Source organism: Dendroctonus ponderosae, unplaced genomic scaffold, assembly GCF_020466585.1.
Source record: "Dendroctonus ponderosae isolate FM_Combo_2020 unplaced genomic scaffold, Dpon_F_20191213v2 Dpon_F_20191213_12, whole genome shotgun sequence".
Lineage (NCBI taxonomy): Eukaryota > Metazoa > Arthropoda > Insecta > Coleoptera > Curculionidae > Dendroctonus > Dendroctonus ponderosae.
The window spans coordinates 1,340,446-1,356,394 of NW_026017316.1; the positions used below are offsets into that span (position 1 = coordinate 1,340,446).

General features: G+C 39.8%; 1 protein-coding gene across 1 annotated transcript in view; it reads left to right on the forward strand.

The window, feature by feature from the left end:
* The window catches only part of LOC109535702 (zinc metalloproteinase-disintegrin-like atrolysin-A), a gene marked incomplete at its 3' end in the record, with an annotated part of 92,283 nt that overhangs the window by 61,106 nt on the left and 15,228 nt on the right, over positions 1-15,949 (forward strand). Inside the window, 2 exon segments of the mRNA XM_048663056.1 lie at positions 13,879-13,948; positions 14,072-14,218. Coding sequence (XP_048519013.1) covers positions 13,879-13,948; positions 14,072-14,218 — 217 coding nt within the window.

The window sequence follows — 15,949 nt, forward strand, 5'->3', positions numbered from 1 at the left end:
CTAGAGCCTTGAGGGTGACACTATTGGATAGAGCGGCTGTCGCTCTACCACCGTAAATTTTTTTATTCCTGCAGCTCCGCTGCTGATTTTTTTATGAGCATTTAAATCGTCGCTCGGACGAATGTTAGCAGGATCATTGGGTGCTGATGTCAGCTTGAGGAATTAATTGCTCCCCTCCTGAACCAGTCAGAGCCCAGGCGTTTGCACTGTTGAATAGAGCCCTATTCGGGCCACAAACAGGAATTTTTCGATCCCTGCAGCCCAATTGGTTGATTTTTCAGGCCCAGTTGAATCCTGACTGACCACTTCCGGGCTGAACGGTCGTTGACTGGAGTTTAACAATTAATTGCTCAGAGCCCCTCGGGGGCAGAGCGGGGGGGGTTGCAGTAGGGGATAGGGGAGGACTGGGAGAATCGCTGGCGATTTTTGTTTTGATCCGAACATAACCATGAAATTTTCAGAGCCGCAAAAACCCCCGTGAGCAAACCAGTCACAACTGTGCCCAGTCCGGGCAGTTGCCATGGCAGCGGCGCATGGCCACGCCCCCCTGGAACAATTGCGCGCGTGTGACAGCGTCATTAGTGTCAACAGTCAATAGCCTGCCTGATTTGCAGCCGGTCGTTTGTTCTGGAGAAGTTCGCCACTAATTTAATGGAACGAACCCGATGTGGCACAATAAACAATGGCGCTGTTCTGGAAAAGGTCTGGAAAAACCCCCGGATTTTGTTCCACGATGGAACACAGTTTTTCCGGAAGCTGATGTGAAACAATTCGGCATTTTCCACAGCAGCCTAATAATGAGCGGACAATAAATCTAGTCTGGGGCTGATTGGTTTTTGCCAGCATTCCACATTTTCTGGCAGGAATTCTGGATATTCGGCTGCTGCTGCTGCTGGTTAAGCCGGTTGTTGTGTGCGTATGAGCACGCCGGACTAATAAATATTCTGGGCTCGTCCGCCTTAATATAGAATGGCATGTTGCCACTTAATTGGCTATTATGGAGCCCGGGGAAAAGGCATTTGCCAGCCTCCTAATTGGCTTGTTGCGTTAGCAAACCGAAGCTGGTGAAGTCGTTTTCTTTGTATTTAAAGGCGAAATTGGTGAATTAGTAGGCGCTCCATTCCCGCTTTCCACTATGGATAGTGGCAACTGTCTGGACGGGTCGAAACGTGGTGAACCCCGACCTTAATTGAGCCCGATTGCTGGGTTTTCTGGGGTTTTGGCGTCGAAGCGGGCGTTTTGGCCCGTTTTACGCCGACTGCCCCTAGTGGGGGTCAAAGCCCGGTGACTGCGCCAAAAATCGGGGGCAACCGGATGGGGAGCACGCGGGTTTTTTGGGGCTGTTTGAGGGGTTGGGCGATGAAAAACGCCCGAAACGGCGGTTTTTTGCCTCTGCTGTCTCCACCAGTTGCTCTAGAGAGGGGGAAGGGCCACCAGGGGGTGGCCCAGGGGAGGGGGCAGGTTTTTGCAAGAGCGCCCTTTTTCGATTGGAGGCTTCGTTGGGGAGAAATGGGCAAAAATTGGCCAAAATTACCAGCCAGGCTGAGAACCCCAACTGCACCAGCGTCTCCTGCAGGGGTTTTTGGCTAATTTTGCTGGGTTTGGCGCCGGGGCTTCCTCAGGGTTTGCACGCTGCCAAGTTGCAGCAAAAGTAGCCGAGTTTCAAAAAGTTTATCTGCAGACGGGCAGTTTTTTGCATTTTTTTCTGCTACCTCCACCCTTAAGAAGTTTGACGTTTTGCGGTTGGGTGCGCTTTGATGTTTTTGAGGGTTTCGCTAGAGGGCACTTTTTTGATTGGAGGCCCCGTTTCGGAGAAAACCGCCAAAAACTGGGAAAAATTACAAATTGCCCTCGCTTCCCCTATTTTTTCTGTATGAGTGCTTCAAAATTTGCGCTGCTTTGAAACAGCCAGCAAATTCTTGTTGTGGCTGAACTTGAATGAAAGTTTTGTGGTTTTGGAAGGTTTTCATGTAGAAAAAACATGCAAAMCTGTTTTTGTTGTTTCGTCTTTAACCTSCAACTTTAGTGGTTTGCAACTTTTAACGTTCGGTGGCCATTTGGGATCTGGRAAGTTTTYAAAGAATKMCTTTTTTCGATTGGAGCCTTAACTTCGGAGAAAACAGCAAAAAAAACAGAAATAATGACAAATTGCCCTCGCTTCCCCTATTTTTTTGTTTGGAAAATTGCTTCAAAATTCGAGGTACTTTAAAAAAGGCGCAAAATTCTTGTTGTTGGTGAACTTGATTGAAAATTTTGTGGTTTTGAAAGGTTTTCGGTTAGAAAAAACATGCAAAAACGGTTTTTGGTTGTTTTGTCTTTAACCTGCAACTTTAGTGATTTGCAACTTTTAACGTTCGGTGGCAATTTTCGTTCAGGAAAGTTTTCGAAGAATGACTTTTTTCGATTGCAGCCTTAACTTCGGAGAAAACAGCAAAAAAAACAGAAATAATGACAAATTGCCCTCGCTTYCCCTATTTTTTTGTTTGGAAAATTGCTTCAAAATTCGAGGTACTTTAAAAAAGCCGCAAAATTGTTGTTGTGTCTGAACTTGATTGAAAATTTTGTGGTTTTGGAAGGTTTTCGGGTAGAAAAAACATGCAAACATGTTTTTTTGTTGTTTTGTTTTTAACCTGCAACTTTAGTGGTTTGCAACTTTTAACGTTGGGTGGCAAGTTGCGTTCTGGAAAGTTTTCGAAGAATGACTTTTTTCGATTGGAGCTTTAGCTTCGGAGAAAACAGGAAAAAACGAGAAAATATCACATATTGCCCCTGCTTCCCCTAATTCTTTGTTTGGAAAAGTGCGTCAAAATTTGCGGTACTTTGAAAAAGCCAGAAAATTCTTGTTGTGTTTGAACTTGATTGAAAATTTTGTGGTTTCGAAAGGTTTTCGGTTAGAAAAACATGCAAAAACGGTTTTTGGTTGTTTTGTCTTTAACCTGCAACTTTAGTGATTTGCAACTTTTAACGTTCGGTGGCAATTTTTGTTCAGGAAAGTTTTCGAAGAATGACTTTTTTCGATTAGAGCTTTAGCTTCAGAGAAAACAGCATAAAACGAGAAAATATTACAAATTGCCCCTACTTCCCCTAATTCTTTGTTTGGAAAAGTGCGTCAAAATTTGCGGTACTTGGAAAAAGCCAGAAAATTCATGTTGTGACTGAACTTGATTGAAAATTTTGTGGTTTTAGAAGGTTTTCGTGTTGGAAAAACAGGCAAACAGTGTTTTTTGTTGTTCTGTCTTCAACCTGCAGCTTTAGTGGTTTGCAACTTTTAAGGTTGGGTGGCAATTTGCGTTCTGGAAAGTTTTCGAAGAACGACTTTTTTCTATTTGAGCTTTAGCTTCGGAGAAAACAGCAAAAAACGAGAAAATATTACAAATTGCCCCTACTTCCCCTAATTCATTGTTTGGAAAAGTGCGTCAAAATTTGCGGTACTTTGAAAAAGCCAGAAAATTCTTGTTGTGGCTGAACTTGATTGAACATTTTGTGGTTTTAGAAGGTTTTCGTGTTGGAAAAACAGGCAAAAAGTGTTTTTTGTTGTTCTGTCTTTAACCTGCAGCTTTTGTGGTTTGAAACTTTTAATTTTCGGTGGCAATTTGCGTTCTGGAAAGTTTTCGAAGAACGACTTTTTTCTATTTGAGCTTTAGCTTCTGAGAGAACAGCAAAAAACGAGAAAATATTACAAATTGCCCCTGCTTCCCCTAATTCTTTGTTTGGAAAAGTGCTTAAAAATTTGCGGTAACTTTCAAAAAGCCAGAAAATTCTTGTTGTGTTTGAACTTGATTGAATATTTTGTGGTTTTAGAAGGTTTTCGTGTTGGAAAAACAGGCAAAAAGTGTTTTTTGTTGTTCTGTCTTTAACCTGCAGCTTTAGTGGTTTGAAACTTCTAATTTTCGGTGGCAATTTGCGTTCTGGAAAGTTTTCGAAGAACGGCTTTTTTCTATTTGAGCTTTAGCTTCGGCGAAAACAGCAAAAAACGAGAAAATATTACAAATTGCCCTCGCTTCCCCTAATTCTTTGTTTTGAAAAGTGCGTCAAAATTTGCGGTACTTTGAAAAAGCCAGAAAATGTTTGTTGTGTTTGAACTTGATTGAAAATTTTGTGGTTTTGAAATGCTTTCGGTTAGAAAAAACATGCAAAAACGGTTTTTGGTTGTTTTGTCTTTAACCTGCAACTTTAGTGATTTGCAACTTTTATCGTTCGGTGGCAATTTTCGTTCAGGAAAGTTTTCGACGAATGACTTTTTTCGATTGGAGCTTTAGCTTCGGAGAAAACAGGAAAAAACGAGAAAATATCACATATTGCCCCTGCTTCCCCTAATTCTTCGTTTGGAAAAGTGTTTCAAAATTGGCAGTGCTTTGAAAAAGCCAAAAATCTCTTGCTGTGACTGAACTTGATTAAAAGTTTTGTGGTTTTGGAAGGTTTTCGCATAGAAAAACATGCAAAAAACTGTTTTTTCCAGTTTATTATTTAACCTCCAACCTTAAGCCGTCTCGACTTTTAGTTTTCGGTGCCATTTTGTGGCACGGAAAGTATTTAAAAAATTCCGTTTTTCGATTGGAGGCCTCATTTTGGACAAAAACAGCAAAAAACTGGCTAAAAGTACAATTTGCTCCCGCTTCCCCTAGAATTTTTTTTGTCACAAATATTTCCAATTTTACGGAAGTTTCGAACAACTCAAAAAATAGCGGTCGGGACTGATTTTGGTTTTAAATTCTCTAGTTTTGCAAAAAACATGCAAAAGTTGCTGTTGACGGTTTTTCAATAAACTCCAACCTTAAAAAGTCGCGACTTTTCTCTTTCGGCGCAATTTTGCGTGGCGAAATATTTTTCAAGGGCAACGTTTTTCGTCTGGAGGCTTCGTCTTGTAGAAAACCACAAAAAAGTTTAAAAAATTTGCAAATTGCACATGCTTCCCCTGTAAAATTCCACCAAACATTAATTATTTTTTCTAAAATCGTCATTACAATTAAAGTAGGTAATTTTTCAAGCAAATTTGAGGCTTTGGAGGTTTCTTGAAAGATTTACAAGGCAAAGTTGGCCTAAAACATAGGCTGAGAAAATCTGAGATTCTCCAAAAAATCCTAGTCTGAAATGGCCAATAACTGTCTGCATCTCACTTAGTTTTCACTTTAGAAAAAAAATTATATAGAGGGGTTTTGATAGGTTTGGAAACCCTCCATCCAATGGCGTGTCCGGTGTTTGCCCAGTGTTGCCGGTGTTCCAGAAATTTCGGATTTCTTCCCACAGTCGAACTTTTTTCGAGAGCTGCAACTTCACTGCTCAACAAATCGGTCAAATTACCTACAAATTAGTGAATTTTGCAACTGATTCACCCTTGGGTCACACTGAGCTGGTCTAAAGTCAATTGGGTCTAAAAGAAAGCCAGGAAAAAATCCCTACTGAACTCAATGCAAAAGTAACGTGTGTGTCATACAGGCCCAGGTTATGAACTTTTTGCCTGAAGAAGGCGTTATTTTCGAAACTTTTTGTTAGCGTTGGGCCAGCATCGTCGTTTTGAGGTTTGCCAACTGCGTAAAGTGCAATTTTGCTTAAAATTCAAGAAAGTGAAAGTGCAGGAAAGCAAGAAAATGTTTTGTTGCGAACTTTTCCTTGGGCAGGAATTTTCATGTTGTTTTCACATTATGGCTCTATTTCAAAAAATGTCGCCGATAGAAAATGGCCAAACCCACTGCTGCAGAGACGATGAGCACCCGAGCATTTTACTAAAAGCACCTTTTTTCGATTGAAAGCTTCGTTTGGTTGCAAAAAAATTAAGTGAGGCGACAAATCCCAAATTCTCTTGCAGGCTCTTGTGGGAATTGCCACTTGCCATCGTCAATAAATCGGCCAAATTTCCGACAAATGAGCGGATTTCTAATGCAAACTACTCCCCAAGTGGCTATAGATGTGCTGCATTGCCATTCAGGCTAGGAAAATATGGAGGAAATAAAATTTCCTTTGAAATCCGGGCAAAAGTAAAGTGTGTGTCATATGCAGACAAGTTATGAAAGAAGGTCCTAAAAAGGCGAATATTTTCCAAATTTTGCTTTTATTTAGGCAGAGCCTCGTCGCTTTGGTCTGTCAGAACTTGGAAAAGCACAAATTTGGGTCCAATTTTTAAAATTACCATAAAAATTGTCTGAGAAGTTTGCCCCAAATGGAAAAATCGTCAACAGTGAGTTCATCATTTGCTGGGGCCAAAAAGTGGATTTCTTCGTTTTCATAGTTCGGGACCCTCTTTATCCATTGGGGAATTTTTCACTATCTGTTGCTTCCGATTTGCCAAAAAATTTTTTTTTTAAATTTCAAATTTTACCAAATAAAATTTTTTAAAAAACTTTTTTTGAACCAATTTCTCATTTGCATGAATTTTGCTTCGAAGAAACTGAAGGGAAAAAAATACTCAGTTTCATTTAAAAAATTTATAGAGAAATGCTCAGGTTTTCGTGCAGACTCTTATAGAAGCTGCAACTTTAATCGTCAATAAATCGGCCAAACTTTCTCCAAATCGGCTGATTTTAATTCGCGTTTCTTCAAAAGTCACTCTAAGTATCCTCAATGTTAATTTGGTTGGAAAATTGTCAAGAGGAAACGAAATTTCCATTTAAATCTGTGGAAAAGTAAAGTGTGTGTCATACACAGGCAAGTTATGAAAGTTCGGCCTAAAGTTTTCTCGGCCTTTTCTTCGAATCTTTTCACTTGTTATAGCAAAATGTCAGTGACTGGGGCTTTTCCAACTGGAAAATTTGCCAAAAATTAATTTTTTCAAAAATTGTCAGTTTTCTGAAATCTCAAAAATTTTTCGAAAATCGGCAACAGCGCTCTTCGTTATGGTTTTAGTCCATCAGTGAAAACCACATTTTTTTATCGCTTTTGATGTGCTCTATGCAGTGACGTGAATAGATCAGAATTTTTTTGTTTCCTAGTTGCAAGTTTAGAAACTCTTAATGATTCCTAAAAAAATAAAAAAATAAAATTGTTTGCATGGATTTTTGGGTTGGTGAACATTTTCAAAAGGCCAAACTGCGCAGCAAAAAAGGTTAAGTTGCTCCAAAGAAAATTATTAGGCAAACGTGAGTGAAAATTCATAATTAATTCACAATTAATAAATTCGCAATAAATCGCCCAAATTTCGTCCAAATCGGCTGATGGTGGTGCAAAGGAAGCCTCATGAGGCCCTGCAGATGCTCAAAGTAAATTGAGTTTAAAAAAATTTAGAGAAAATCAAGTTTGGATCAAAAACTCCGCGCAATTGTAAAATGTGTGTCATACGCAGGCACGTTATGAACGGAAAATTTTTTCGGAAAATTTCGTTGTTATTTTTCTTCTTACTTTGTGAAAAAGCTAATGTTTCGGGATTTGGCAACTGGAAAAGGTGGAAACTTGCTGAAAATTTCCGTTTTCAAAATGTTTCAGTTTTTTTTGCAAATTCGAAAAAAAATTCGCAAATCGGCAACAGCGCTCTTAGCTTTGCTTTAAGTCCAAACGTTTTTGATAGGGTCTATCCAGTGGCGTGCCCAGAATTTTCCTGTTTCTTAGTGGGGAAATTTGGCTTAAAAAAAACTAAAGCATTATATTTTTCATGTTCCCTAAAAATAAAAATTTAAAAAAAAATTGAATTTTTTGGTAGGGGGAAATTTGCCAAAGAACAAGCTCTGCTGCAGCTGCAGAAAAGGTTAAGTTGCCCCAAAAAAAATTCTTAGGCAAACGGCAGGAGAAAATTTCAAATCTCAATCCAGACTCTTAAGGAAGGTGCACGTTCAATTCCCGATAAATCGCCCAAATTTCTTCCAAATCGGCTGATTTTGGTACAAAGGAATCCTCAAGAGGCCATAGCTCAACATGCTCATAGGCAATTGAGTTTGAAAACAATTAAAACAAATAAGTTGCACTAAAAACCAATTCAGAAAGTAAACGGTGTATCATACGCAGGCAAGTTATGAAAGTTTGGTTCAAAATGGGAAATTTGTCCGAAAATTTCCACTTTTTCTGGCGAAAAGTCTATATTCGTCTGGCCCCTCAAAGAACGCCCTCAAAAAAAACCCCGCCCAATAACCCTCAAATAAAACAAAATGTGTATCATACACAGACAAGTGTTGAAACTTTTGCGTAAAACCGCTGAAAACAGCCGATAAAATTGGCCGCCCTCCTCAACTGGGCCAGCTAATCACGAGCTCGTCAACTTTGAGGCCTCCACAGGCCCCAAATCGCATAAAACTGCCATTAACTCGGCGGTTTTATGATAAATCATGCATAAAGTTGGCCGACGCACTAAAAGCGAATTAGTCGACTTGAAATCGTCCCCAGCAAGCCAGCTGATGATGGCCGAAGGCAACCAGCTCGATTCTTCCATTGATGGCTCGCCCAATTTCCATTAATACATGCAGTTATCGCCCGAATTAATGGAAGCCATGGAAATTAATGGAAGTTAACAACGTCCGGTTTTTAATTGCGGCAATTCATCGGAATCGTTCAACATTCAGGGCGGGCGTGGGGCAAAAAGGCCGAAAATTCCTCCACGAAATTAGATTGATTTCACCGGTTGCTTTTTGCCTCCCTTGGGGACTCGCGAGCTCCATCGACACCCCAAAATCAAACCGTTTTCGCGCTGATTAATAAATTTCTTATCCGATCGCGGTTGCATCAGTTTGATTGGATCGGCCGATAACCGGAGCTTTTTCGGCGGTGGGCTTTTTGATTGGGTTTCGCCTGAGCGGCAAGCGAAAAGTCGATAATGGCCCGGAAAAACCCCATTGTTGGGCAAACGAATCAGGTAGAAAATGTGAAATATTACTACCCAGTCGCTTTGTTTGTCGCAAAACAATGCGCCATTTATCGTCGATCGATCGATCCGAGTGTCAAAAACCTATTAACTGATGACAATGCGGAAAATCCGGCACGCCCGGAAAATGAAATTGTATTCAATTATTTAATTCCTCATCCAGTTTGCCCGCTTAATTGTCCCTGATTGGTTTCCAACGAGGCTGAAGAGCAAAATTTACGTTAGAAGCAGAGCGTTTTTCAGTCAGAAGCTCAAGAAAATCTGCCACGCCCTATAAAGTGAGAAAGTTTCATTTGGTTGACACTCAAGTCTTCTCTCTATACAGAGCGTTTATAGTTTGGGTGGCGTGCTTTGCAAAGTGGGGGCGAATTTTTCAAATCACCTTGTCGTCAAGTGGCCACTTGCTATCATTGCCAATCGCCCGAGAAATCGGCGCGTCATTGCCAAACTAGGCCATGCGAGGTTGCCAGTTTGGCTTCTTTGGACTGCCACAGGCCTATGCTCTGATGTCAAAAAATTCCAATTGCCTGCCTCATTCGGTTGGTGACTAATGAATTTTTGAATTGTCGTTTGACTAAATTGTCAACTTGCAAAAGTCTCCTTAACTCATTTTTGAGACCCTCTGGGGGAAAACTGGGGAACTAAACCAAACTTATTTTCACCCTGAGTTCACGGCCGAGTCTTTGTGGATATCCGCAGTGAGTTTCAGTAAAATGGAGTTGGTTGGCAATTAAGGGGAAATTTTTGAAATCAGCTAGCAGTAAAGTGGCAATTTCCAATAGTCACCAACGACCATTTATAATGGCTCGTCTGCGGCAGCGTAGGCCAGCGCTTTTTCCCGAAGTCGACTTTCTAGAAAGCCCAATAGACGCTCTAAACTATCACAAAATCTCAGTTTGTTCGGGGCTTGAGTTAGGGGCTGGTGAATTTTTCAAGCCACTCTTGCCTAAAGGGCCAAGTTGACAAAATTTTGTTGGCTCATTTTCAACAGCGCCGTTCAGACCACCGGAGCAACCAGCATTTTTAGAATCATCACTCTATTAACCAGACAGATCTTGGCGATATACAGGGCGTTTTTCGTTTCGGTGGTGCCGTTTGGCAAGTTGGGGCGAATTTTTCCAACCACGTCGTCGTTATGTGGGAAGTTGCCATAATTGTCTATGACCCAATAAATCGACGCATCTTTGGCAACATGGGCCGGCCGAGGTTGCCAGTTTTCCTTGTCTGGACTTCCACAGCTATGTCCTCTAAAGTGGCAAAATTTCAGTTCGTTGCCAATAACAGTTGATGACTGCCGAATTTTTGAAGTCTCTTTTGCATAAATTGGCAAATTGCGAAATTCTTCTCAACTCTTCTTCGAGGGCTGTTAGAGACAAACAGGAGTCAGAAGTTGAGATGGTTTTTACGCCATCCTCACCTGCAGGCCTTGCTCTATCTACACAGTGGTTTTCATTAAAGTAGCGTTTTTTGGCTAGTTTTGGGAAATTTTTGAATCCACCTCGCCGTAAAGTGCCAACTTGCTATAATCATCAATGACCATTTATATCGGCCTGCGTTTTGCAACGTAGGCCAGGGCTGAGTCAAGGTGTTCCTTTGATCGAAAGCGCTAAGCATATGCTAAAGCTCAAAAAAAATCCAGTTGGTTTGGAGCTCTTTGCAGTGGTTGGTAAATTTTCCCAATAACTCTTTGGCAAAAAAGCGAGTTGCAAAACTGCTCTTGACCCATTTTGAAGAGCCCCAATCGAAGAACCCAAACCCGAAAATGCCCGGGTTTCTAGGGGGTTGCAACCCCCTCTGGCTTGTCTATATACAGAGCGTTCCTCGTTTGCTTGCCATTTTTGGGAAAAAGATGGGGAATTTTCGAAGTCGCCTTGTGGTTAAATGGCAACTTGCTCCAATCACAAATCGCCATTTATTTCGGCTGGTGGATTGCAACGTGGGCCAGCTTTAGTTAGAGCTGTTGCTGCGCTGGATAGCTGAGCGCATGCCCTATAAAGTGTGAAGTTTTCAGTTGCCTGCCAGCTTCAGCCAGTGAAAGGTGAATTTTTAAATTCTCGTTTGCAAAAACTGGCAAGTTGAAGAAATCTTCTTGACTCTTTTTCAAGAGCTGCTACCGGACGAGTCAGGCCGAAAATGCACTGTTTTGCCCAATATGTTAAAGAGTGTCCTCTTCTCTATATACAGAGTGTTTTTCGTTTGGATGGCATGTTTGGGAAAGCGACGGCAAATGTTTTAAATTGCCTCGTCCTAAAGTGGCAACTTTCTTATTCGTCGCAGGATCCGAAAATGTCCAAAACAAAAATCCTGTAAAAATCCAGGAAAAACCCTGTGAATTTCAAATTTTCCTCAGTTCTGGGCCCAAGTGTTCTCTTTCCAACACAGCAACCAGCACCATTCGCGAAGTTACAGTTTTATTTTAAGAAATTTTTCAAAAGTTCTATCCAAAATTCCCTCAAAACACTGCAGAAAATTGTCTATCATGTGGGGTCAAAGGTGTGAATGCGAAAACAAGAATTTTAAACGGTTTTCCGCGATTTCAAGTCAAAACTGTTGGAAAAAGTTAATTGGTAGGAACAATCGCGAGTCCGATTATTAAAGTTTCATTGCTTTACAACCTTTAAATTCAATTCATTCAGCGCGAATTAATAGAAAATTTTCAATTTCAGCGGCATTGAAAGGATTTAATTGCAATTTGGTGGGAACAATTGTGAAATCAGCTGCTGAATTTGCGTGCAACAGCGACTTTTTCTTTTGGGTCTTTAGTTATTTTAAACGAAAAAGTCGTTATAATAGTGTTTTGTGCAATTTTGTATCCAAAACTTTTGATTAGTTGGAACAATTGTAACATTTCCTGTTGGATCCAAGAGTGAAACAAAGACAAAATTTAGTTAGATTTTCGGTTTCGTTAAGAAAATTGCCAGATTATTGAGTAGTTTTTTAGATCTAGAGCCAAAAAAATGGATTTTTTCTATGGATGGACAACTTTTACCCTTTTGGCGGTTTTAAGACCATTTTGATGCCATTTGGTAGGAACAATTGTCCAACTTGCAGAAAATCTGCGTGCAAAACCCAAGGTTTTTATGTAATTTTCTGTCCGGTATGAAGAAACAAAGTTGACAAGTTTTTCAAATTCTCGGTCTAAAATTCAAATTAAGTTGGAGTAATCGTTGCTTGAAACCCTCAGGGGTTCTAAATCTGGCTAATTCGAACTACTCTTTGAAAAGTGTTAGTGAAAACAACAYTTCTKAACTTTTTTCCACGATTTTGAGCCAAAGCTRCTGGAAAAAGTTAATTGGTAGGAACAATTGCGATTCCGGTGCTCAAAGTTTCACTGCCCTCCAMGTTTTAAATTCAATTCATTCAGCGSAAATTAATWGAAAATTTTCAATTTCAGCGGCATTGAAAGCWTTTAATTGCAATTTGGTGGGAACAATTGTAAACTCAGCTGCTGAATTTGCATGCAACAGTGACTTTTTCTTTGGAGTATCTAGTTGTTTGAGGCGAAAAAGTTATTAGAATAATTTTTTGTGCAGTTTTCTAACCAAAACTTTTGATTAGTGGGAACAATTGTCGCATTTGCCGTTGGATTCACCAGTGAAACAAAAACAAATTTGAATCGAATGTTCAGTTTCATTAAGGCAAAATTTGCCGGAATATTGTGCTTTTTAGATCTAGTCGCAAAAAATTGAAATTAGTAGGAACAATTGCGGCTTTAAGGCTTCAGATGCTGGAAACTTTGCCCATTATTCACAGCCGTTTCAAAAGTTCCGCTAAACTAAGAATCGATGATTATTTTGCTGGATTTTGTTCCCAAATCAGCAGAAAAACGCGATTAGTGGGAACAATTGTGGTGTTTACCAAACAAATAGTTGAAGTGTCGTCGCTTTTAAATCCCAACATATCATAAAGAAAACGTAAATCTCACAACTTTTAGCACTTTGAGGGTTTAAAATGCAATTTTGTTGCAATTTGGTAGGAACAATTGTCCGATTTGCAGTAAAATCCGCATGCAAAACCAAAGGTTTTCATAAAATTTTCAGTTCGCTAGCAAAAAACAGTTGCTAAGGTGACAATTTTTTGAAATCTTCGGTTAAAATGTAAATTGAGTGGGAGTAATTGTAGCTTGAAACCTGCAAGGGCTCTAAATCTGCTGTTTGAAAAGTGAATGAGAAAACAGGAATTCTAAACTGTTTTTCCCGAGTGTGAGGCGCAAACTTGTGAAAAAAGTCCGATGCTTAAAGTTTCATTGCTTTCCAACATTTAAGTTCGTCCAATTCAACTAAAGTTTTTAGAGATTGATGAAAATTTGCGACATTCGGTGCATTTAATGGCAATTTAGTGGGAACAGTTGTCAATTTTTCAACAAAATTTACTAGCAAAAGGGACTGTTTTTCTCCATTTCTCAGTCTCCTCAAACAAAAAAATTAACGTTAAGTAGACTGACAGTTTCTCTAGATTTGCAGCTCAAACAGTTCATTAGTAGGAACATTCGTTATCCACTCCCAACCTTTGCAACAATTGCCAAATCTTTGTTGAAGTTTTAATATAAAAAAACACTGTTTAAATCAAATTCCCATCCACCTCACACGAAAAAGTGAGTAAATTCATATTTTCCCGTACTTTCACCCAAAACAATTAATTAGTGGGAACAATTAGCAAACTCTCACCAACCAACCGCTAAGTCTTCAACAATCTGAGGAGCATTTAATGAYAATTTYGTGACAATAATTGTCGAACCTGCTGAAAAAAATCTCAAGTAAATCAAGGCTTGACTTCAGAGTTTTTSGACTCAAAATAGTGGAATTGGTGGGAACAGTTGACACTCTTGAGGCTGGAAGCTTGGGCTAMAAARTCGCGTGTTTTTGCCMGTTTTGTCCTTTTTTCTTCACATTTTTTCCACGATTTTGRGCCAAAGCTGCTGGAAAAAGTTAATTGGTAGGAACAATTGCGTGTCCGATGATGAAAGTTGCGTGGCTTTCCAACATTTCAGCCCAATTTATTCAWCGCAAATTCGTACAATTTGCGGCATGTAAAAACATTGAAAAAATCCTGGAAAATTCTAGRAAAAAATAACCGAAAAACACTGTTTGTTCCAGCCAACTCATCGCCCCCAACATCATGCAGAAACACTATCTGGCAAACGGCGCTGAGCAGGTTTCCAAACAGGTACGAACTCGTTTTACCCAAAAAACCTGCCATCCACTCAACTGCCTCAAAGCTGGACGCTCCCAAGCGATATTAAAATAATTTCGACGTTGCCAAACCTATTTTTTTCTCTGTGTTTTCCAGGACATCGAGCACTGCTACTATCACGGCAAAGTCCAGGATTATCCAGGCGCAACGGCAGCCTTCCACACGTGCAATGGAGTGAGCGGCGTGATCCACGTGGGGAACGAAACTTTCGTGATCCACCCATTCTACGGTGGCGATCTTTCGGTCAGTAAATTTGACGAACTTCTGGGGTCCAAATCGGGCCTTTCAGGCGGCCTTTTAAGGCCCCGATGGCTTTGGGGGGATGGAAAACTGACCGGAAATTGACATTTTAATTGATAATAACCAGGCCAGGTCCAGGCGGCTGCTAAGCGGGGGGATTTGCGGCCGATTTGCATGAAATCTRGATGAAATCCTCAAAGTTTCCATTTCGGGCCGGCGTTGCCAGTTTTAAATGCCCTGAATGGAAGTTTGGGSGTCCATSGGGTTAAAGTGGGCGGTTTAAGCTTTAAGGGGGGATTGAGTAAACGTCAAAGTGGGCTCAGCCTTTCAAGYCCCCTTTGAACCAGGGGAGAAAAAAAGCAAATCYGGTTCAGGCGTTTAGGGGGGAGCGAAACTTTAAAGGTCCATAAAAACTSCAAAASTCCTCCAAAAAAACCCCATTATTGCGCCGGGGCTTRAAACTGCAAACATCTAGCCCCTGAACCCCAATGGGGCTAAACTGGGCTTTTGTGGAAAAAAATATCCATTAAAAACCCCTGTAAAGTAACGTGTGTATCATACACAGGCCGGTTATGAATTTTTTTATAAAATGTGTTTTTTATAATATAAATAAAAAAATCCTCTATTTTTTTGAAAAACCGGCATCAGTGTATAAATGAAACAAGCACCTCTGAATACCTTCAGGCGATAGAAACATTTTGCTAAGAGCAGCAATTGGCGGCCAGAAGCTTCGTTAGGGCGCAAACAAATTTCTAATAAAAAAATAAAAATAACAGCAATTAAAAAAAAAAAAATTTTGTAAAATTTTTGGCTCTCGACAATTTTGACCAATCAGAACACACATTTTTCCAATTCAACGCCCTTGAAGCCCAAAAATGCTATTTAGTCCCATTAAAGCAACGTGTGTGTCATACATGGGCCAGTTATAACACATCAGTTTAAATTTAATTGAAGATGGCGCAGCTTCGAAACTTTCTGGCTGATTTTCGTTGAGTTGTGTGTTTGTGAGCCTGCACACCCTCGAAAATAAAAAAATTCTCTAAATTACCACAAATTAATACTTAAAATTAAATTTATAGTTAAAATAATACTTAATTAAAAAAAACTTTTAGCATTTAACGGTTTCAATTCAAAAGCGTGAAAATTTTCTTTATTTCTGTCTATTTTTTTGGACTTGTGGGTTTTCGGTATTTTTCATATATTCAGGGATTGGAAACATTTTATCAGGAGCGGCATTTTTCGACCTGATGCTTGGTTGGGCCACCAAAAAATTTTTTTATAAAAATAAGTACAAAAAAAACTTTTACAAAATGTAAAAAACCAATAAATCTGGATTATGTTAACCAATCAAAACACAGGTTTTTTAAATACAACCTCACGAAGCTGAAAAATGTAGTTTAGTTCACGTAAAACCAAAGTGTGTGTCATATATGAAAGGGTTATGAATCGCGAATTAAAATCCCACTGAGGATGGCGCCGTTTCGAAACGTTGCAACTGATTTTAGTCGTGTTCAATGTTTGCAAACCTTCAAACAGACAGAAAGGAAAACCGGTAAAAAATCGCCGATTTAAAGAGGTTTTTCGGTATTTTTCCAAAAATTGGCAACAGTGCATAAGTGGATCAACCACCGCTGGATGCCTTTAGGGGTTAGAAACATTTTACCAAGAAGAGAGAGAAGAAGAGAAGCTCAGTGAGGGCCCAAAATTGTTTTTCATAAAAAAAATAAAAAAAAA